Here is a 23,597-nt window from a genome sequence, read left to right on the forward strand (position 1 = left end):
TTCCATAAAACCTCAATGACATGAAAATATTTGAGGAAGACCTTGGCTTCTTTTACATCCCATTAACCACAACAGCTCGTGTTCAAATGACAGTCGCTTTTTGAGGTTGCATCAAACTGTATCAACAAGATGCCATTTATGCAGATATAATGACAAAAATCAACACAAGTCATATCCATAAAATCTCCTTGATATTACACACCATTTGATGGTAAAACGAAGTATCAGAAAAAGACATGAAATACAACAATCCATTCTTAAGTATCTAAAATGTTTTGACATAAAATGAAAGAGCATGCAATTTACCAAATACTTATTTTCAATTATATAAGCAATCTTAAATAACACATCATGTTTCAGTAAATGACTTTTAGACCAAGAGTGTTTCTCCAATGCAGCTCAAGGATACTCACAAGCCATATGGCTTTAGAAGTATAAAAGAAAAGAAAACTGAAACATTCATCTGCAAAAAGTGCCTTGATCAAAATGTGAACTTTCTTACATAGCAGGCTTTTTTCTTTACATGCTTAGAATGTTCAGTGATTCTGCTAACTACAAAGATACAATACAAAAACTGATACATTTAAAAAATGAATACATTTTGAAAAATAGATGTGACATGCCTTTAAAAATACAAAGAATCAAAAATACAAAAAGATTTCCTTTTACATTTTTTTTCATGAAACTGCATGTTTTAGTACAATATGCATTGTACAAAAAGTAAAGCACATTACAATGAATTGGTTGTACATATGAAACAAACCTTTAACATTTAATACACTTCCACTCTTTGACAATCATTCAAAATAACTCTCTGGCTTTAAAGAAAGTGCCTGGACCAAAGGGTATAGTTGCGACCCCTGCCTCCCAATATTTGAGATAACATTCTGGATTTAGGATTCTATCTCAAAAAAATATTGCAGGAAGAAAGAATTTATAAAACGAACAGAAGTTGGGTATAATACTTAATGTACGCCATGTATAACCATTTTACCAAGTCTATTGTCGCATGAGAAAAATACTGTGCTTGGTGCCAATGGACTCTGTCAAACAGAAAAACACCTTTTGTTAGTAGAGCAGGATCCTTAGCATCACGCTTTTTACCCTTTCCTTTCCTCTGTACATTGTGAAGTACCAAAATTACAGCAGGAATACCTTCCACCAGATTAAAAAAAGAAGGTACTAAAAACAATGGGCACAACCATTCAGCACGAGACATACTGTGTAATCAGTGATTGTCCTTTACAGACCCATTAACAAAGCGTAATAATGGCACCAGTGGCATGAGTGAACATATTCAATATAAATACAATAAAAACAGAGCATAAGCCAGAAAAATGGCAGGGAATACAACTAGCCCCGGTTTAACACACCCTAAATGGCACAAATGTAATTTGATCTCTTGTATTACTCAGTTTGAAACATCACTACCATACCTTTGGAATGAAGAGAAGAATACAATCTTTGCAGTATATTCAACTCTCATTCCTCCCCAGAGTCATTTACACTCATTCATCTATCAGAATATTTCACAACGCTTGATATCTTAAAAAACCCAGAATCCCATTATAGAAGAAAACAGAACTACAGGCAGTCAGGTTTAAACCACAGCGATGATGCTTGCTGTTGTTATGCTGGTGCTATAAACAGGGCTATTACAGGCTTCAGCACTCTATCCTCTTCTTTGCAGTTCAGATTAGCTCTGGGTCATGCTACATTAGCTCCTAAATTTAACATGAAACACGTGCATCATAACTAACACTAGAACAATGGATTTATGGCGTTACCTCTCAAAGAACACCAGAACATAACATCAACAAATTACACAGGCTGAACATGAACAAAAGCGGAAAAAAATGAATACAAAATTAATAACGTTATAAAAATGTAACAGTAGATGATATATTCCTAGTTTTTGAAAGGACAGATGGGTGCTACTAATTGACTACATTAGCTTTGACTAAGGTAAATAAACATATGTGGAGAAATAACTGAAACTTTCTGGACTTTCAACCTTTACATGGGAACTTCTCATTTCAGGAATTTAAGAATATACTCGCTGCAAACCCATTTTTTTAAAAACGTCCATCTATGGTTTAACCCATTCTTTTTAGCAATGCCTTATATAAAAGACTGAGTCGAATGAGCTCTGTGAAAACAAACAACATTCAAGAATAGGTCGTTACTAAATTAATACAAAGTTATTTGGGAAATTAAAATTTTGGCATTCAAAAAACAAAACAGAAGATAAAAACCACTGATTTGAACAGACACAACCGCCCCAAAAAAATACAGGTGGAGAGGAATGCATACTGAAGATATTAAAAATGCCAGAAAATAAACAATTACGTTAACACAGAAACTTCTGTCAAAAAGCTATGCTTTTCTTACTGGCCATTCCTGCTAAAATTGGTTAACGGCGGCACCAAAAGAAATCATGATTCTTTCTGACTGCTACACATTACCTTGTACTGAATGATCAAACTGAAGATACCAAACAACCACTTTAAATCCTTCTGATTGCACAGAGGAGAAAAAAAATGAATCAACACTTTTGTTTTGTTATCATAATAGTTAAAACGTGGGGAACAAGGATTACTTTAACAGTAAAGGCAAAAATCCAAAGCATATATCTGCATTTGTTTGGTTTCATTTTACTTTAAGCACTCAGTCAGGGGGAAGGAGGTCATGCAGCCGGAACCGCTCACGGACATATGGCCGCACATCCTCATTCTGTAGACACAAGATGACAGAAAAATACATTTACACACTCAATTCATATATATTCCAAACATAATCTTTTAGTTCTAGGATCCCTTTTCAATGCTTTAATGCGTTCCTTGGGAATAAAACCTGCAACCTTTGTGCTGCTAATTATATATTTTTTAAGACCACAGTCCCCTATATTTCCCTATACAGCGAATGACATTTGAGTCCACTACATGGGGAATAAGTAAATGAAAATGAGCGAACGATTACAGACACTGACGTCATATAACCTGCGTCTGACAGGTTATCTTACACCTTCGAGGATTGCATAATAAAATGGTAAAGTTAATTGTCACATTTTTGTATAAGTTTTAAATAAAGAGAACAAAACATTTGCCACGTTATTTACTTTTACGTTTATTACGCTTTATAAAATATTTTATATATTTAAAATAAAGCACCACTGTCTATAACATTAATTTAATCTGTTTATTCTCAAAAACAGGAAAATAACTCTCAACAAACACACGTGTATAAACGTGCATTCGTAGCATTAACGGTCACTCTCCTCCAGCTGATTCTAAGTCGTCACGTGTTTCATCATGGAAAATAGTGAGTGAGCGAGTGTACATCAAATGTACACTCAAAATCAGAGTGCATTGTGGGTAAAAAAAGAGTGAACAAATGTAATGAATGAATTAGCTCACTCAGGTTTTCGACACCACTACAAAATGGCGGACACCCGATATAGTGCCCTATATAGGAGATAGGGAGCGGTTTCAGACACAGCCTAGGTAATTAACTCTTAAATATTATAACTAACTTTTCCAGCTTCAAATTTCTAACGCAAAAAATGGACTCAGAAAGAAATGAAAACTATACAACAACATTGTGCCCACATACCACTTCCACCAGCTTCTCCAAGAATGGAACAAGCTTCAGAAGCTCATTGTCATTCTTGTCCATGAACCAGCTTTCAATAGGAATTCCATTGGAGAGCTGTGGGTGAAACACATGGGCTGGAGAAACACTTTATTTCTTTAATGTGTAACATAACTAAACATTAGTCTGGGTTGGATGCAAATTTGGATGAGGCAACAATGGACAACTCACCTGATAAGCGAAGGCTTGTGGTGAGTTATCAATAATAATAGTCTTGGACAGATCACGTCCAAGAATATTTAGATCCTTAATGTAGTTTCCTTGTACACAGACACAATGCTCACGAAATAATCGGTGCCTAGAACATGTTGGAAACACACACAAACACAAAAAGAGAGAAGAACAACAAAATAAATTTCAGAGCATGAATGAATAATGTATTCAGAGCAAAGACTTGACACCGGAGGATAGTGTGGAGATTCATTTGCTAGAGAGCAAACCTCTCCATCCACGTCAATCCTTCACTGTAACCAAACCCTATAGAACACTTCTGCACAGCCATGACAAAACTGGTTGGGTTACCAAACAACCGACACTTCGACTAAATTTACATATACCAAGAACTGCTAACTTCTTAAAAAAAAATACAATGTGTTTTACTTTCTGTCTAGATGTTAGTGTAATGCGGAAAACGTTTAAAATTGAAATGAAAGAAAAAATAAAGAAGTCCACAGACCGCACCAGCTGTTTCTTCGGATCGAGAATGTTCAGCAACTTGTCGGCATAAACTTTCTTTGAGGCGGTGAAGAGAATGATCTGGGGGGAAAAGCCAAAAATGAAACAACTTCACTCCACTATGAGGAACAGATGTTAAAGGGTTCATGTGGTGCGAAATTGCGAATATGTGTTTTTCTGTGTCTTTGGTGTGTTATAAGTTGCCCAAGCATGTACTAGACACGTCTATCTAAAATCGAATGTTCACCCAGACCTGCCTGAAACGCCTTGTCTAACCATACCCCCACAAATCTACGTCAGTTTGTGGTATTATTTGAATAATACAGCGTTCCCAGGACATGCGCAAATAAATCGCGTTATTCACGCGTAGTTGGACGCTCAAACATTTTGAGATTAATCTCTCTTCATTTAAGAGTGAAATTCACTTCCCAACAGACGTGAATTCACATAATGGAAGGGGCTTCTGCCAGGCGACTCCGGTCTCGTATATATAGCTCAAATTGAGTAAAGAGCCTTTTTTTACAACTAACCAGATTGTCTGACCTCCTCACTCACTTTCTTCCAAGCAAGATCCTTTTTATTCCTGTTTCGATAAAAGTAAGATGTATCGTACAGCTCCGGGTATCCACATACAGCAACAATGTTTTTGTCCTCCATTGTTGTTTCGGATTTCTGCCTCTAATCGCTACATCATAATCACGTCACCTCTAGAGCAATCTCCTGATTGGTTAACGCTGTGCAAATTTTTGCAGCGTTAACCAATTAGATTTTTCAACTCGTGCGAAAAGCCCGAAAGGCTCAATTCGCGCCGCAGGATGTCCTATCGCGTCTTTGCATCGACTTAACATGTAAATCAATCACGCTTAACGCGTTTGGGGGGGACACACAGTAAGACCGCCCTAATGTATATGCAAGTAAGGTGGGCGTACCTGAAAGTACAATTGCATGGAACCTAATGTTCCATATACAGTATGGTAAGAGGCGTTACACTTCCGTCACATGCTTGCAGTATTCAAACAATCACTACGCACTGGTTAACTGGCCAATCATAGCACATCTCGATTTTCAGAGCGATGAGCTTTATAAAAAATCTGCACGTTTCTGAGAGGCGGGGCAAAGAGGAGATACAAACATGCACAGTATGTGGAAAATAGAGCATTTTTTAACCTTATATCCTGTATACATATTGCATTATATCTAAAAAAAACAATAATATTTGTTTAAGCCGTGTCATATCACCCCTTTAAGCAGGACAAAAAGTGTTTCATGTAATATCATCCATAATTTGGGGAAAAAAGGATAGCAGAAGCTTACCTCATAAATTTGAGACATGCGTTCCAGGAACTCTCTGAAAAATGGCCTCAGTCGCACATAAACCTAACAGAAACTGTATTAGAATCTCCTCCATTTCAATAACATGACTGGTTTTAATTTCTTTCAGAATTTGAGTAAAAACTCAATGTAGTTTAAGTTATTTTCAGCCTTGGGTAAGAAAGTGCTGAGGTTGCTTCTGAAAATGACCATTCAGTGTCCTCTAGTGGTAAGTTACTGAAACACAACAAGACAGCTTAGAGTTGGTATTTACCTGGTAAATGACATCTTGGAAGAGGACAGGAAAGGTTAATGCTGCATCATCCAGCTCATTTAAGCTACAATGGACAAGAGTTTCATCCTGTGAATGCGGAAAAAATGCAATGAACATCTTTCATCCCCCAAAAATACACTGTGATGGCAGAGGAGGTGGATTTTAAGACTTACCAGATCAAGAACCAGAGAGAACTCAGGAGTGCTGCGAGTCTTAAGAGGGAGTGCAGGTTTGCGAGTCAGTTGTTCTTCTGTTAGTGGAGGTACATGTTTGATGAAAAAATACCTGTAAAACAATTAACATTAAAAATGAACATTAATGAACATTAATGAACATTGGCAAGCAAAAAATGAAATGTATGTCAAAAATACAATATATAATAAATAAAACAAAATTGTCAAAAATATGTATTCAGCTTGTATGAGAGTACAGATGAACTCACGGATCAAACACTTCCCACTCCTCCTCATAGGATCCTTCAGCTGGGACAGTGATTGAAGTGTCCACATATCCCCCTGTTGGAGGAGAGCCTGGAGCTAAACGCAAAAGGCAGAATACAAAATGATGCCAGGTGAGCACAATCGCATTTGATTTAGTCCTTAGTAAGGATAATCCAAAGTCACATCTTGCACACCTGTGAGAGGGGGCAGGTCAGGATGAGGGTTGTCCTCACACTCTGGTGTGTGTATGGAAGTTTGGTGTCTGATGGCTGAGGGCATGGCATTACTGTAGAGAGGAACACTTAGGGGCTCTCTAGATGTGGCAGTACTGGTGGGCATCTCTTCTACTTGCTCCATTTCAAGCTGCTTCACAATCTCTTCAGCCTCCACTGCCTGGCCTGGTGAATCCGAGCCTGGTGTGACGGAGAACAGGATTTTTTACATTTTAATGCATTGGAATAAAATTTGCATTTTTCTTTCACTTAGGATCATCTTACTAAACATGAAAAAATCTGGAACGCTATTACTCTGGTTTGTTCAGGTAGTCAGTAAAAGTCTTAAATTCAGTGAATTCTTATCTCACCATTTTTATTTGCTGGTGAAAAAAAGCTGAAGACAGGAGAGAAGATGGTTCCAAGCAGGGTGGAACGGGGTGGACTGCTCACATCCTCCTCGGAGTCCTCCAACTTCCCATTAGGCCTGACAGGCTTACTCGTATCATGGTTTGTTGTTGCTACAGAAAACATTAGAGGAAAAAAGCATCTGTTAACCTATAATGGAATTAGAACTAAATCTCTGGACTTTATATTGGTCATTTATACTATAGCTATTAAAATATACAGCGGGGGGGGGGGGTGTTAGGGACTATGGGGTAGAGGTCTTTATAGGTCCTTTTATATACTTTGACGGGTACCTCGGACAAGAGTAAAATCTTCAACATTATGATTAGATGTTTTTTACTGAAATCCTCTTTAAAGAACAAACTGACTTCACCGTAAGCTGCAAGATAAAGTATCTGTTTGGGATTAATTGAAAAATAGCACATTAATACAGAATAACTCATAAATTACTTGTTTCTAACACATTAATAGCTTTCCTGTAGCTCATTGGTAAGAGCATTGCGTTAACAATGTAAGGTTGTGGGTTCGATCCCAGGGGATTGCAAATACCTATGTAAAATGTATAGGATAAAGCAATGTAAGGCGTCTGCCAAATGTCTAAATGTAAATTAATAACAGAGTTGTCCTAGATGCAGCGTTGAGCGGCTCTGCCCTTCAACGTCCTTTGTGGGACCCCAGTAAGGCAGGGGATTGTCAAACTGTTAGAGTAATTTAAGGTGGGTTGTGCAAAGATGCTAATATTTTGAAGTTGCAATTAATTGCATATTTCATTAGTCTCTTGTGTACTTTCTCCATCATGGTAGTGGGCCTTGAGACAGACCATACAGGCCTAGTTGGGTCCATGAATGAAAAGCTTTGGAAAACCCTGCCTTAAGGCAGAAAATCATGTTACATTGCTGTGACACCTTTGACTCACCTCCATTAATGGAGCTTCTCCTACGAGCTGTGTAGATGCTTTTCCTTGACAGGTCATTTCTCTGTGGAGTGGAAGTGATCAGCTCGCAGCTCAAACGGTTCCTCTTTGCTGGGATTTCCTGCTTCACCTGATAAAAACCAACAGTCAGTTTTTATACTTTACTATAATATGTTCAAGGTTTCTACTTTTGTCTATACTACCTGTTTCTAAAATAATAATAATTCATTACTAAAAAGAAAGAATTCATATAAAAAAGAATTTACAGTATCTCACAGAAGTGAGTACACCCCTCACATTTTTGTAAATATTTTATTATATCTTTTCATGTGAAAACACTGAAGAAATGACACTTTCTGCAATGTAAATTAGTGAATCTACAGCTTGTCTGAAAGTGTAAATTTGCTGTCCCCTCAAAATAACTCAACACAAAGCAATTCATGTCTAAACTGCTGGCAACAACAGTGAGTACACCCCTAAGTGAAAATGTCCAAATTGGGCCCATATATAGTGGCGAGCATCAATCGTTGGTTTAAACGCAAGTTTCACCTTGGCTCGCCTGAAGTTAAACTATTAATAGTTTCACAAAGTAATTTGACTTCTGAAATATATAGCACCGGACTGGAGCGGATCACTAAACTACAGACTGAAAGAAGGTCAAAAGAATGTTTGATACGTTCATTTGTAGAGCATGAACGCCTCCAACGACGCCAAACACACCTCCAAAACAACCAGTGCCTCGCTTAAGAAGCTGAGGGTAAAGGTGAAGACCTAAACCCTATTGGGCATCTGTGGGGCATCCTCAAACAGAAGGTGGAGGAGTGCAAGGTATCTAACATCCACCAGCTCCTTGATGTCGTCATGGAGGAGTGGAAGAGGACTCCAGTGGCAACCTGGGAAGCTCTGGTGAACTCCATGCCGAAGAGGGTCAGGCAGTGCTGGACAATAATGGTGGCCACACTAAATATTGACACTTTGGGCCCAATTTGGACATGTTCAGTAAAGGGGGTACTCACTTTTGTTGCCAGCTGTTTAGACATTAATGGCTGTGAGGAGTTATTTTGAGGGGACAGCCAATTTACAATGTTATACAAGCTGTACACTCACTACTTTACATCGTAGCCAAGTGTCATTTCTTCAGTGTTGTCACATGAAAAGATATAATCAAATATTTACTAAAATGTGAGGGGTGTACTCACTTCTGTGAGATACTGTATTTGCTGCATGCTTTCCACAATTATTAAAGTAGCTCTATGTTAGTTTGTATAAGACATGTGAGTCTGGAGGCATGCTAGACCGTCAAAATCGTCAATTATATCTTGTGGCCATATGGAAAATCATTCTGTGAAAAGAATGGGGGGAACCAGAGAACCTAATATGTCTCCTAAACATAATACTGTCTATCCTCTGAAGCACTAGTTCTCCTGCAGCAGGCTGCATGCCTGTTAAAGCCAACCCTACCTACTGTCATTATGCGAGTACTGTGGACCACAGCTAAAATTAGAACAAGACTGAGCTCCTCAGACAAGCAGCGGCATTCCACCATGCATTTCTGGGGGGAATCTGACACCAGGTCCTGTTTGAATTGCATCCAAGAACATTCTGGGCCATGATCATCTAAACCAGTGGTTCCCATTAAAGGCCTTCATTTTACCAATACAAATCCTGATTACTAAGTAAATATGTAAAAATAATATATATTCTGCATTATTTGTTTCGGATCTGCAATCCCAACACATGTAAAGAATTTGCTCCAACATGCAAGGATCCTCAAGAGTTGATTTCTTTTCAGTCAATGACTGTTTGTATGTTTTGTGAATGTGCTTGATCTTGTGTAGTGAAGTGGCCCACATTCGAGTGATTCCCAACAGCGGCTATGTGATTCCTTAAAGATTTTCACACTTCTGTTACAAAGCTGCAAACATTCAATAACAGTTTCACACAACAAAGCCAACACTTTTCACATTATATTTAAATATAATAAATTATGGTTTTTAATGTTAAAATAATATTCCAGATGTTCACACTAGGGATGTGTGAGTCGTTTAATCAGTAAGCTCCTATTATTCGACGTTGAAAACAACGGTCGATTACACACAAAATTACACAAAATATTACAATTGAAATGACTTTCATTTTAATGTATTGTTTCCAACCCTTTAAAATTACATACTAAAACAATGTTAGAAAAAATAATTAATAGTCTTTAAAAGTGTAACAGGAACCAAATGTTTTAATTTATTTTGCTTTGCAGATTGAGTTCCAGAAACAACGCCACAGAACAACGTTAGAGATTGCTGTGTTATTTCTAGTTACACTACTCTAGTGTAAAAAGATTCTTGGTTTCATTTTGAAACCATGGCGGAAACACTGCGTCCTTTCATGATCCTGTTACGGCAGGGGTGGTACCCTCCCGTCACTCACAATCACGTTCAGTCCATTTACGATCATGTTCTGATAAAAGGAAATTATTATGTGCTACCAGCTCAACAAGAAGGGAAATTACAAGTTACCCTCCTGGGTGTCCGCTGGGTCTTTAAATGTATTCATCAAGTTGTAATACTTTTTGAGAAAATGTAGGCCCTTCATTTTTTTTTTAAAGTCTTAAATGCAATTATTGAAGGTATTCAATTTTATTTCACCCTTTCATATTTGACCAAATAGGTCATATGCTAAGGATTGCCTGAATTGAATCATTGCGTAGGCGAATAGTGGGAGGTCCATTTACATGTTGTTAAACAAAAACGGAGAAAAAGTACACAATAGCTTTAAATGGTAAAATTGGCAATGTTTTATTCTATTTTTTAACCCTTGGCGACTGATCTATACTTAGAAAAGTTTGTAAAATCTGTAAATCTGGATCTGCCATTCTTAATGAAATGAGATATGTTGTTTTATGGCACTACATGATTTTTGGCTGGATTTTGCTGTCGTGGACAGATTTCTTAGGTCTGCGACAAAACCTCCGGATCGCGACCAAAGCGATGCTTATTTTCGGTTGCAGAAAGCTCTTTAAGTATAAGCAGGTATGCAACGTGATCTGGACCTGTCTCGAGCTATCCCAGACGCTAGAATATTTTCAAACTGTTTGATATTATCCCCAAGTGATCTCGTTGTGTGTGACACTGAGGAACTGATCCAGCCAATCCCAGCACAGAAGGTTTGCGTCATATTATTGCGTGGAGGAATTACAAATTACAAATCATATGAACTGCTGCCTTTTATGTTAAATTCGATGACACACATCCGCCATGATAATTAAGCAATGAATGAACCATACGCTCCCTGTTGTACATCCACCTGTTGTAAAATGAAAAGTGATATGTAGTGGATAGTTGCAGCAATAACATTGACTTTAATGAATGTTCAGTGCTTGCAGAAATATGAAAAAAATATTGCAGCTTTTGAGAATCGATATAGAATGCCCCGCATTTAAAAAAACGATTAATCTAATAATAATATACAGGGATGCAAACTCATGGGGGTGAAAAAGGTGACAATGATGCGAGCCGCCCCCCGACGCTATATATTATGTATAGTCGTAGTTTATATATAGTTATATAATTAGTACAATTTGTATTTCATATTATTCAGTGCACATAATCAGAATAGTCCATGGTAGAGTTTAAAATAGACAACCACATGAAGAGTTTATTTGCCAAACCAGACAACTCTGTTTTTGTTTCTCATTTTCATAAATCATGTTTATGTGTTTTTACTGTGTTAGTTGTCTGTATTTTTTTTAGTCATTATTACTTAATCAAAACAATATAACTGTTTAAATGATCTTACTTGGAATGCACAATAAAAAACATAGTAAATGAAAATGAACAAAAACAGAGTTCCGCTTTTGCAAATTAACTCTTCACATTTACTTCAAGGTGCTCTGTCCACACAACAGCTTACAGTCACAGCTCTGTCTAAAGATGAACTGTCAAACTGGTAACGTTACACTATTTGCACAGCATGCCTGTTACCATAGTGACAGATTTAAATTAGATTTTTACACAAGAGGTATCATTGTAACAACAACGTTAGGTGCGATACTATCAACAATGTTGTACTAAAAACCAAATGCAACCCTCGCATCAGCATAGTATGTTGTACATGAAATCTGTAGCATTGTGGCGTCTATGAATGCATGTAGACTACCACATTATACTATATGGCAGCTGGAGATAGATAAGCAGTGCAAAATATTACGAAGCAGTTTGACATCACCTCTGTGCTTTTATAAGCACATTTAACGTTACGGCGAGTGAGTGACGGGTGACATGACCGACAACTAGTTTTTCCTGTACGATTCTTTTTACACATCAGGGTTTATCCGTAAATGCGGTGATAGTGATTTTCGCAGTGTGTTAACGCACTTTCCCCATATTATGTTTCGTGGATTTGCTCCGTTCCTTTCAAGGCAAACAAACCAGCACCTTTACCTGTTGCTTAGTGCCGGTTGTGTTGAAGTAAGTCAGAAATGCGCAGTCGAGTTGCTGCGTAATTCGACTACATCTAATATCGATTCATGAGTTGAGTATGTGCGCTCAATCTGCACAACATTCAAAACATAACTTGAAAACTGGCTAGTGATTGGACATCGTTACCACAACACCTGGAAATGATTCTCCTAATTTCATTCATCATTCATGACCCCTTTAAAAGATTCATAGACCCCCCTCACCCCCCATTTTCAAAAACTCATCGGATCAACACGAATAACAATAATGACCCATTTTGGATCCAAAACGGCAAATTTTTCCGAAAGGTGACTAGTTGCCATCCCCGAATGTAGAATACACTTTAAAAACACTTCAATGTTTCATGCTCCGTTCCAGTTGATGGCGTTAACGCAACAACAACTAATTTGCCACCCACCATCAAACTAGAAGTGTTCGCGATGAGGGAGGTTTTCGCTGTTGGTTCTTGACGAAAGTCTTGTTGTTAGCACATTTTGTCTGCATTGCGTTGTGTACTGTGCGTGCTGCTACAACAAGAAGATGAAGGATGACAAGAAACCCTGTTGTGTAGTGTAAGCGCCATAGCAATTAATGTAGTCTCACAGTCCCATGGTGTCAGCTCGGTTTCAGGCTCACCTTGATAGAATTTCCATGGATGAAATTCTTGATGCTGGAGAGAAGACCCTTCGTTTCACCTGAACACTCCATCTCAGAGTGCTTGCGTTTGGTCCGGGCCGGGAGGGGCCTGCAAGCGAGGGTTGGCCGCTGAGAAGCCTTGCGCATTCTCAGCCTCATTTTGTTTTAAGTCACATGTAAAACTGTTGAGAGAAAGAAGACAATGAAGTTTACCTTTCAACTATTGAAAGAAAACAGAAACGCACAAAAAAGGAACACAGGAGGCGATAACTCTGGTTTAAGTTCTGCACAAATGACAATGACCTTGAAAAGCTTTTCCACCTAAGCTGTTCTCACACACAAGTAAATGAATCATAGCTCTTTGATGGTCTTAAATGAGTTATAGAGCTTTGCTCTGTTTTCAAAGTGCAACAATTCAGCCAAGATTGCTAGCCACAGACATCTGGATGTATTCAAGAAACCATTTCCTCCAACATGGTTTATCATCACAGCTGAAGCACCTCCACAACAAAGCATTGTCAACTACAAGCGCCTTGTAAATTTCTAATGCAGATGCACACTGAAAAGACAAGTGACTTAATCGTGTGAATCCTTAAAAACAAAGGATTAAACATTAGGGAATATGGTACGGATTTATTAATTCATAGCTTCTGATGAAACATGTAGCAATTCATTAAGGGTGGTTTCCCCGGACAAGGCTTAAACCTAGTCCCAGTCTAATTTTAATGTTAGAGATGTCTTGTTTGGAAATATTTTACACTGACTTATCTTAAAAAAGAGCTGTATGATTGTTTTGTTTCAAGATCAGTAATGTTTTTTGTAATGTAAGTTTTTAAAAACTACTTTAATATCCTTACTAAGGCCTAGTCCAGGTTTAAGATAATCTCTGTCCAGGAAACTCCTTAACATTGTAAAAAGAGAAAAAAAGGGGAGAATAACAAATCAACTTCGAGAGGCAATGAGAGATGAGAAAAAGGGGAAGAAACAGCTAATGTTTTCCTGATGTGGAGGAAGTGTCCCTCTCTTTCTTAAAGACAGCACTGTACATCAGGGGGAAAAAATTATCCTGAAATGAAATGGTTGTGTGTTACCCCTCCCCAACGTCTACTTATGTAACAACTGGCCACAAACATGATCCAGCAGTTGTGACCTGACAGGCATGACTCCAAGCTCAACCTTCAACATGGTTCATAAAAGACCTAACGTACATATCTGATGAGCTTTTTCCTCTCTTTTCTTTTCTTAACATTCCGGCTTTTATAGATACATTCAGGATGGCAAGAAACAGTAACTACAGTTTTTAGCCAGAATCAGTCAACAAAAGCAATTGGCCGATATTTTAACTCATGTTGTAAAAAAAATATTTTAACCCCAAAATACGAATTAATATTACTAAGGGGCTCTATCCACAAAGGCGCTTTTGCGAGGTTGAAAACGGCAGTTGCAGGCACAGTCTTTTGCCCAAAGTTGAGGAAATTTCAACTCTTGGTGCACGGTCGAACGTCTGCGCTGATCGTGGGTAAAACACATAGCACCAGAACTGAGCACGAAAAACAAACGCCAGCTGCTCGCATTTTCAAAAAATGCAACGTTGGAAACAATTGAAAAAACACACCATACGCAGTAGGGGTGTCGAAATTAATCGTTTTTACGATGCATCGCGATGCAAGCGAGGACGATTCGGTATCGGTTCAGTTACAGACCATAACCGGTTATTACGTACTTACGTTTTTCTGACGTCATCTCGCATACGTGCTTCAATGCTTTAGCATACAATAGCGGAGGAAGCCGAGTAATCAAAAATGCTCCAACTACTTTAAAGCCGACATCTAGGCACATTTCGGCTTTTATGAAAAACTTGGTAAGCACGACCTGGAGAGGACACAAGATGTGTGTATATCTTGTCACGCACAGATAAACACGCAGGGGTTAATACCGCAAACTTACAAAGCCCGGGTTTCGCCACCTGTTGAATACACTGGAGCCGCGATATAGCCACTTCCCTCACGCAGCCACTTTTCAGAAAACACTCTGCCCGAACTCTACCACGAAACCACGGCCCAGGTAATGAAGTTAATGAGCCGAGCTCATCGTGTTGCAATAACATGCGATTCCTGGTGAAATGCTTCGCACAAACAGTTAATCTGGCGTCCCAGCGAGCGCTTAATGTGGCCGCACTCGCAAGGCTTTTGGGCAGAATCCGACGAATATCAACATTCTTCCATCGCAGCACCACAGCGAGCCACTTTACATTAAAATGTGTTACAAGTACATTGCAGTATTTACTGTAAGTACTAAAGTACACTCCTTGCATTGTGCACTTTAAGTATTTATTTTTTGTATTTGCTCCTTTTGCTCATGCTAATGCCCAGACTTGAGTTTTGTATGATGTTTGATACTCGAAGAAGACCAGGTAAAATAAAAGTTTCAGTTCATATATCTGACTGCTTGTATTATTGACAAACATGTGAACTAGTAAAATTTAAATTTGAGACATGCATCGTCAATGCATCGTGATATCGAATTGAACCGAATCGATGACATGGTAATCGTAATCGAACCGAACCGTGACACCAGTGTACGTTCACAGCTCTAATACGCAGGCAGAAACGCCTTGGTGGACACAGCCACTATGTTCACAAAGACTATAACAACCTCTCACAAAAGAATGTATTTTTTTTGTTGCGTTTTTATCCCCACCTCTCACACTTGTGGTGTTCAATGAAGCATATGATTAATCAGTTAAAAAAACACAAAACCAGTATTAACTGAAAGAAAACAAGTTGACAAAAAGATTGAATCCAATATTTTGTGGTGATATAGCTGCATATCAATTGATTTATAAGCTCTCTTTGGTAAGTGGGTCATTTTGACCCGGGAACACCACAAATGTAATTCTGTGCCATACTGTACAAAATCAAATCATTAAAAAAAAACACTTTCTGGTTTAACCTTAAAGGCTAGTGTGAACAACAGTGCACATTTTGATCATATTTTATTTAATATTGCCAAAATATTAAAAAAAAAGAATTCTGTCAAATTGAGGTGCCTAAACTCAGATTAACTAGGCCTACGATTAAACAGTTTGAAAAAGAAACAAAACAAATAAATAAATAAAAGAAAAGAAATAAAAGAAAACAAATTGACCAAATATGTAATCCAATATTTTGGGATAATATGGCATCACAAGTGATTAATAAGCCATCTTCGGTAGCCGAGTCATTTTAACCCAGGAACAACACAAGTGTTAGTCAGGGCCAATATATCCTTTCAATCGAAAGAAGACAGGTAAATGCAAAGAATGTGTGCTAGGTATGTAGGAAATGTTAAGAAACACCACCAGTTTGATGTTCAATATTAATAGTTAGTCATCATACTTTATGAATTAATAATATTCAGAAAGTTATTAGGTGGAAAGATTTTATGTCGGTGCATCTCAATACATAAACCTAAAGGTAATTCAGAATGTCCAATTGAGCTAACCTGCATGACTATTTATACTTTTGGAATCTGGCCTTCAAAGAAAAGTAGTCTAAGACCCCTGATCAAGGCTGGACTTACCATTGGGCTTGACTGGGCTCTAGCCCAGGGGCCCCGCCCTTCAGGGTGCCTCGTCGGCTCTCGTTCATTTGATTTGTTAATTTATATGCCAGTCATTTTATTTTTCATTTAAACTTTGTTCATTGGTCTAGCACGATTCAATAGCACTAATGCTAACAAACACACGATTTTAAATAGTACGGATCCCTAACACAACTCAAGCCCAGGGGCCCCAATCCTCAAGTCCGGCCCTGCCCCTGATCTAAACACTGCCCAAAGTTTTACATTTTGTGAGCTTCGGAATTAAACCTTGCTAGTTGCAAATAAAAAAGTATTCAAATGTTACAAATACAGTGTAAAAATCCAGACACAGACAAAAATGTGACAGGACAGAGATGACTCATCACCTCACGCTGATATTTCTTGTAAATGCTTACTGTATTTTCAAAAACATTGATAGTAATTTTTTTATAATCTAACAGTGTTGATTTAATTATTTACTCAAGCTTGTCGTAGTTTTAACAACATACATTTTTGACTCAGTGTTGTAATTAAAATGCTTTAATTGTCACAATATCACCCCCAATTAATCAAGTCCTCGTTTTTCAAACCTGTCCAGTACTCCAAATGAAATGTGATTTGATCAAAAATGCCCATCTCTACTGGAAAACCTTTTAATATTGATTAAGTGCATGAAAAAGCACAAGCCTTCCAACACCGCTTTAATTTCAGCCAATTTACCAGCTTGATGCATTTAAACATGCATATTGACTAGTATGCACAATCCACTAAACATAAATATATATATATAGCTAAATACAAAACATTTAGTGGGAACTCAGGAAGGGGAAACTCCCTTCGGAAATGGTACGGCAGTAGTGTGCAGGTGTTAGCCTGTAAAAGACAAAGAGATACTGCGAGCATGGAAGCATGCAAAACACGGGAGAGGAAAGAAATGGTGAGAGAATGAGTGACAGTAACAGAAATAGTAGGGAAGACGAGAAGACAAGTGTAGAGCTGGTAATACTTCTCAGTTTTGTTCCTTAAGGGGAAGGGCAATGGTGCTTCAAGCTTTCTGACTTCTTTACAATGTTAAACATGCTGTCTTCTCATGCTTGACATGGTCGACTTGTCAAAAAACAAGTTCTGTGCTCGATACACTCAGGTACACTCAGGTTTTAGAAAGTTTCTTTTTAACATGAAAAACCAATAGGCATCAACCAACGAGCGATAGGAAGACCCGACGCTTCCCATCAAGATTGGCTGCGCTGTGGGCCTGTAGCGCGTTCCTCTTTCGATAGTGAGAGAAGTTGAGGTGTGTTTGTTTGTTCTCAGCATTTTAGTGATGGATGTTATATTGACTGTGGATATAACGCTGGATATGGACATCTTTTGAAACTGATATGGAGCGGTCCATGGGCTAAATGATGCCGGACATGAACCGCACGTGTTAAATGAAACTGACCCATATGTCTGTTTTGTTGGCAATGGGTGCACATGTGCTTTAGTTCCAAACTCCCCCCGCACGCGTTGTATGTTTTCAGAAATAATCGTAAAGCTGCATATCTCTTTTATATATGTGATCAAACTATAGACCCTAAAGATATGATACTATTCTGTACTTAGTGTTTAGGATTAAAGCCACAATATGGAATAATTTTGTCCCTCGTCTCCCTTGTGTTTGTTCCATATCAGTGACTTAATATCCGCTGCTCTGCACTACCCTCAGTTTTCGGTTGTAGAAACTACGACAACGCGCAAATGCGGAAGTGGCTATACAGCATCTGGGCGCAGCTTTAGTTTTTCTGTTATCATAGATCACGATTACTCTTTGGCGAGTAAAGGACACCAAAAAAAGTGTTAACGTAGAACAAATTTGGCAAGCAGGCTTAAGGAGAAACAAAGAAAGAAAACAAGGATTATTATCGGCACTGCGTTTTCTAAATGGAGAGAGCTTCGCGACCAGCTTGGACTCGACAGAGACTCAGCTCTCCCATGTGTTTTAATAGACAGTAGGGGTCGACCGATTATCGAACTGGCTGATTATACACATTCGATATTAAGCATTTTTTCTATAATCGCCATTGGTCATTTTAAAAGCCGAATTTAATTTGGAAATGTGCTATTTGGCTCTGATGCAGCCAAGGATTTAGTGAGAGCCGTCGGAACACGACACTCTTGTCTGTTGCCTAGAGTAACGCCCGCTCGCAACAAGTGTCAGATTGAGTTATTTTTGCAATTTATTACGCATAAATGTTCAGACACACACGTTATATTGCTCGTCTTGGCGCGATTACACATAAGCACAGTCGGTTGTCTTCAGTGAAAGTCTTCAGATCTGTTTAATAAGGGTTTTTCCTTTATGTCTTAACGCCGCAACATCTTTTTTTATTACTGCGGAGAAAGACTTAAATACTCCAGTAATTTTGGTCATACAAATAAGACTAATACATGATTTTAAACTGTGATTATTCTACATTTATTTGTGTACTCATTATTTACAGAATGTTTTGCTTTTGTAAAACAATGACAATATACAGGCTGTGTTTTCAGCCGTCTCTCTCCGCGTGCATCTTTCTGAAAAGCGCCATTAAAAAACTCTGCGAATACTCATCATAGAACGTAAAGCATATGTCTAAAGAAAGCTTGAAGATCCTACTTTTAAATTATCCAATTAATATTTATATTTTCGGATTATATACTATGTATGAAAGTATAGACAGGTGCAGTTTCTCCCTTAACAGCTTGTTATGAGATCACATCCTTGCGCAGAACGCTCGATTTTACATGATCCGCGCAAGCCCCAAACAATGGCACAACAAAACAGCAATAATCTTGGTTAAATATGTTGATTGAACTATTGTTTGTTTATTTCCTTACTGTTTACCTATAGTTATCGTGTAGTAACCATGGATTTGAGCAAAGTTTTTCTCAGAGCTCTTCTTATTGTTAATTTTGAACATGTTTTTTATTTTTACACCTAACTTATATATCGGTTAAGTATCGGTCTACTTGACCCTTTGATAATCGGACATCGGTCCTGAAAAACGCATATCAGTCGATCTCTAATACAGGCAAGCAATTTTTTTATTGTACACAAACTACCCATGCACAAATTATTTGAATAGTTATGAATGCAGTTACCCTATGGAATACACTATATGTCGCACAAAAATATGTAGCCAGTAACGTAACTTGTAAATACTGTGGGTTTGCTCAAATTTACTTATTAAACAGCAACTGTATGACTGTTTTAAACACGTAAAACTGTGTATCATTAAGCTACCAAATCGATTGACAAAGTCCAATATCAGTCGCGGGCTAACGTGGCATTACATTCAATGTTTCTTGCAAGCTAATTCATTACGATGATATAAAATTAAATTAATTCACTACCTCATCCGTGATGGGCAATCTCCATACGCCTCTGGATGGTGAAAACGACATGTTCCATAATTCCACTCTTCTAAGGCTCCGCCTTTTGTTGTTGTTTCGAAAGTGCACCATCTAGCAGTCCAAATATTCCATATTATGGCTTTAACATGAGATATGCAGAAACTGTCTGAGTTATGGCCACGTAAAACATCAAAAATGGTGACTCATCCATTGCCTCAAACAAGCACATACCATGCCAAGACAGCTACCTCACAATGGTGAGTACCAATACCTTCCTTAAACATGAAAAGGTATAGCAACCAGGATTCAACAGATGTAATAACAGTAATATTTAACAATGCACCTAAATTCCCGGATTACTCCTCATCATGACATTAAACATCCTAAAGTGAGAAATAACATTCAAATACAAAAAAGACTATTCATGTGACCCCTTTGACCTTTTCCATAAGTAGCCAGCCTACATGCTCCTACATCAAAGATATTTGTTAAGAAAGAGAAAAGTGCAATGTCAGCAACTGACACAAAGCACAACTTTGCCATGTGCACCATTACCATCATACATGTATCTGAATATAGGACTTTACAAACATTACAAAGAACACGTGCAATAGCTGGATATTACTAAAAAAAGGATACACAAACACCACTCCACATAGCTGGCAACCTGTCCCATAACAGTTAGACAACTGTCCTGACATCTTGGACACATGACAGTCAACTGTCACCGTTTGTGATGAAACGAGGCAAATACATTTCAAGCGCAACACGATTCGTCAGACACTTCACTACTGAAATGATGAAATTCAGCGCTAGAAAACTAAGACAGTGTAACGTGGGCGGGAAACAAGCGTTTAAGGTATTCTGTACGGAAAACGACTAACTGTCTAATGATTTTAGCCGTATAATTAACGTAAGACCTTAAAAGTTTATTTCAATGAAGCCGCTTTGATACACATCTGTACTCTGTCCAGAAGAGAAATATGGACCCGAGCGGCACCAGAAACTGTTAACATTGCGCTAGAGAATTCAAGCGTTCGTAGCAAAGCTGCTTCTCACGTCCTTCAATATAAGAAGCAGCCGCTCGCGTCACTCAAAACAACTGACAGCCTGTGGAAAAAGAAAGCGCGGGAATGGTCCGTTTACAGACCGTGTATCCGCGTGTGTACGGTGCTACCGAACCACAAGGGAAACATTACGGAAAGAAGCGTACGGACGGCCAGCAACAGTGGGGATAATCTCCCACATGCCAGACTTTCTGAAGATATTACTTACTAGACGAAGCTCCGGGGTCGCGTTCTTGGATAACGGTCTGTTTTAATGACCGCCGTGGTCTGACGCTCGCTCTTGTTCGCGTGCCTCTTCAGACGAGGTTCACCTCTGTCCTTCCCGCACCTCTGGACGCCATTTCCCGCCTCCGTACCCACACAGTAAACGGCAGGTACCCGGATGCGGAGAGGAGCGAGCATGCGTCCTGCGAGTCCCACACCCCCTTTCTGTTTCGAATACAAAAACAATATTTATGCATCGCGGTGGTAGAGGTTTCAGTGTTTATTTTGTATACCGGAAGGCTGCTCTTTTGAGTTTCCATGTGCGAGTGCTTTACAATTAAAGGATCAAACGGTCGCAAATGTTTTTTATCCAGCAGCATCAGATTGATGCAATACTACCAACAGAGCAGTGAAAAACCGCACGAGTGCACGCGGGATACAAGATGAGCACAGCAGTAGAAGGATAAGAAGGACGTTCCGGGGTGTATTCCAGAAAGCAGGGTTCATTTACCGTCAGCTACACCCTGAACTCTCGGTTGATTAACCCAAACCTTGCTGTCGGTTCCAGAACACATAAGAAGTGTTAGTTTAATCAAACTCCCGAAAGATACCCAGAGTTAATGCGCGCTCACAGAAACAACACGAAGACAGTTTCAATGGAGCATAGATTTCACGAGTCACCATGGAAACGGTCCTGACTGTAAAACAACGTTATAATTCAGAGTTTTTTTCACAGAAGACTTAAATCTGCATCAGTGTATAAAGCGCGGGATAAAAATCATAAAATGAAATTATTTAAGTTATGTGTCTATAAAACTTTATTAATTATTTAATTAAATGTATACATATTTTAAATATATTCCCTACTCATCATGGCTATCTTTGTTACATAAACTGTAGATTTGTTGAGATGTTTGTAACTGTAATTTAAACGTGTCTACTATGGTATTTTACCCAAATTGTGTATTTGATCACATTGGTAATTTTGAAGGGCAGTATTAAAGCTCTTTTTTGTTCCTTCTATGTATGTTTCTTAAAAAATATATATATAAAATATCTGGATTCTGAAAACTGACTTTGCATTGTATCAGCTTTGTTCGCAACAGTTGCTGATGTAGTCATATTAATGGAGACTCTTTTAATTCTAGAAACTACTACATTGGTACATTTCAGTACACTTCACTATGTTTGATAATTCATTTGAAGCATAGGATGAAGGTCTGCTGTGACATGAGGTAGAGGTTTAAAATGATTAGCACTGTCATATATACATAATAATGTAGACTTTATATATCCCTTTCAAATGCTTTTCAAAATTTTTCATTGTTTCTTTTGACTTTGTTTATTAAAAGGCCATGGCTTTACAATTGTTGAAAGAGGTGGAAACGGCCTATCCTGAAAGGCTAATTGTAATCTTGAGAAAGGCCTTTTTTAATACTAAACTGTAGGAGGTTGAGGATCAGAAAGACAATTTTAAGGAATACAGTCAGTATGAAAAACCTTAAGTCCAAGTTTTTTATGTACTTTTTATGTAAATAGATTTTAAAATTACAACAATAATTAAATATGTGACACAATATGCCATGGTGATGCCATTGGGGGTCACCTAGTAAAGCCTTGGAAACCTGCCAGCCTGGAAATCAAACTCGCAACCTTTTAAATCTGGCTCTCTAACCATTAGGCCACAACTATCCTTGACCCAATGCATCAATGTTGTCTAATAAGTGGACGAGAGTAATGATATGCATCCTTGGGAGTTAAACGACTTCAATACTAATATCCGTTAACTGTTGGAAATTGTAAGAAGTGATATTTGGAGATGTTTTAATAAGCCTAATTCAAAGTATATACAATATTTAACATAAATAGATAAAGTTTAACAATAGCAGCTTACATTATTTTATTTAAAGAATATTTCACTTTAAAAGGTTAAAAGAGATAATAAAAAAATAGTTTTGAATGCTAAATTGCGATGGCTGATATTGGAAATGTAATTTTAACATTGCTGTAAAATGATCATATATTATACGTAATACGTGCTTCCACGATCACTTGATACTCATTAAAAACACATAAAATGTGTCATTTTCCTTAAAATGAACTAAGCCTGTAACATAACCTGCTCCAGAGCAGGATATCTTCAGAGAATAAGTTGCTATGGTTACTTACATACCCTGAAAGTTCTCTCCGTTTTTGGAACCGAAAGTTGGTGTTATCAGCTAACTAACCCTTAAACTTACCCGGGTATGTCACATAACCAGCTTTCTAGAATACACCCCTGTTCGTCATGGTTATACCCTTTTACGAAAGTACTTATTTTGTAGAATGAAGTAAATTTCAGTCCACGCAATAACAAAAGACACACATCTCAAGAAAGAAAAACATTTCTATGTACAATCACAGGTAAACAAAACAT

At 38.0% G+C, this 23,597-nt stretch overlaps 1 protein-coding gene across 1 annotated transcript; it reads right to left on the reverse strand.

Annotated features, from left to right (window-relative positions):
- Positions 1-174: 174 nt before the first annotated feature.
- Positions 175-21,937, reverse strand: ctdspl2b (CTD (carboxy-terminal domain, RNA polymerase II, polypeptide A) small phosphatase like 2b). The gene is made up of 13 exons (XM_056753907.1): positions 21,186-21,937; positions 12,975-13,156; positions 7,888-8,014; positions 6,935-7,084; positions 6,546-6,764; positions 6,354-6,447; positions 6,085-6,196; positions 5,912-5,998; positions 5,641-5,703; positions 4,328-4,407; positions 3,823-3,949; positions 3,613-3,708; positions 175-2,733 (listed from the first exon to the last, which is right to left on the reverse strand). Exons 2-13 carry the CDS (start codon positions 13,131-13,133, stop codon positions 2,668-2,670), a joined length of 1,380 nt encoding a protein of 459 aa, XP_056609885.1. The 5' UTR covers positions 13,134-13,156; positions 21,186-21,937; the 3' UTR covers positions 175-2,667.
- Between the last annotated feature and the right edge of the window lie 1,660 nt (positions 21,938-23,597).

This window comes from Triplophysa dalaica, chromosome 1, assembly GCF_015846415.1.
Source record: "Triplophysa dalaica isolate WHDGS20190420 chromosome 1, ASM1584641v1, whole genome shotgun sequence".
Taxonomy (NCBI): Eukaryota; Metazoa; Chordata; class Actinopteri; order Cypriniformes; family Nemacheilidae; genus Triplophysa; species Triplophysa dalaica.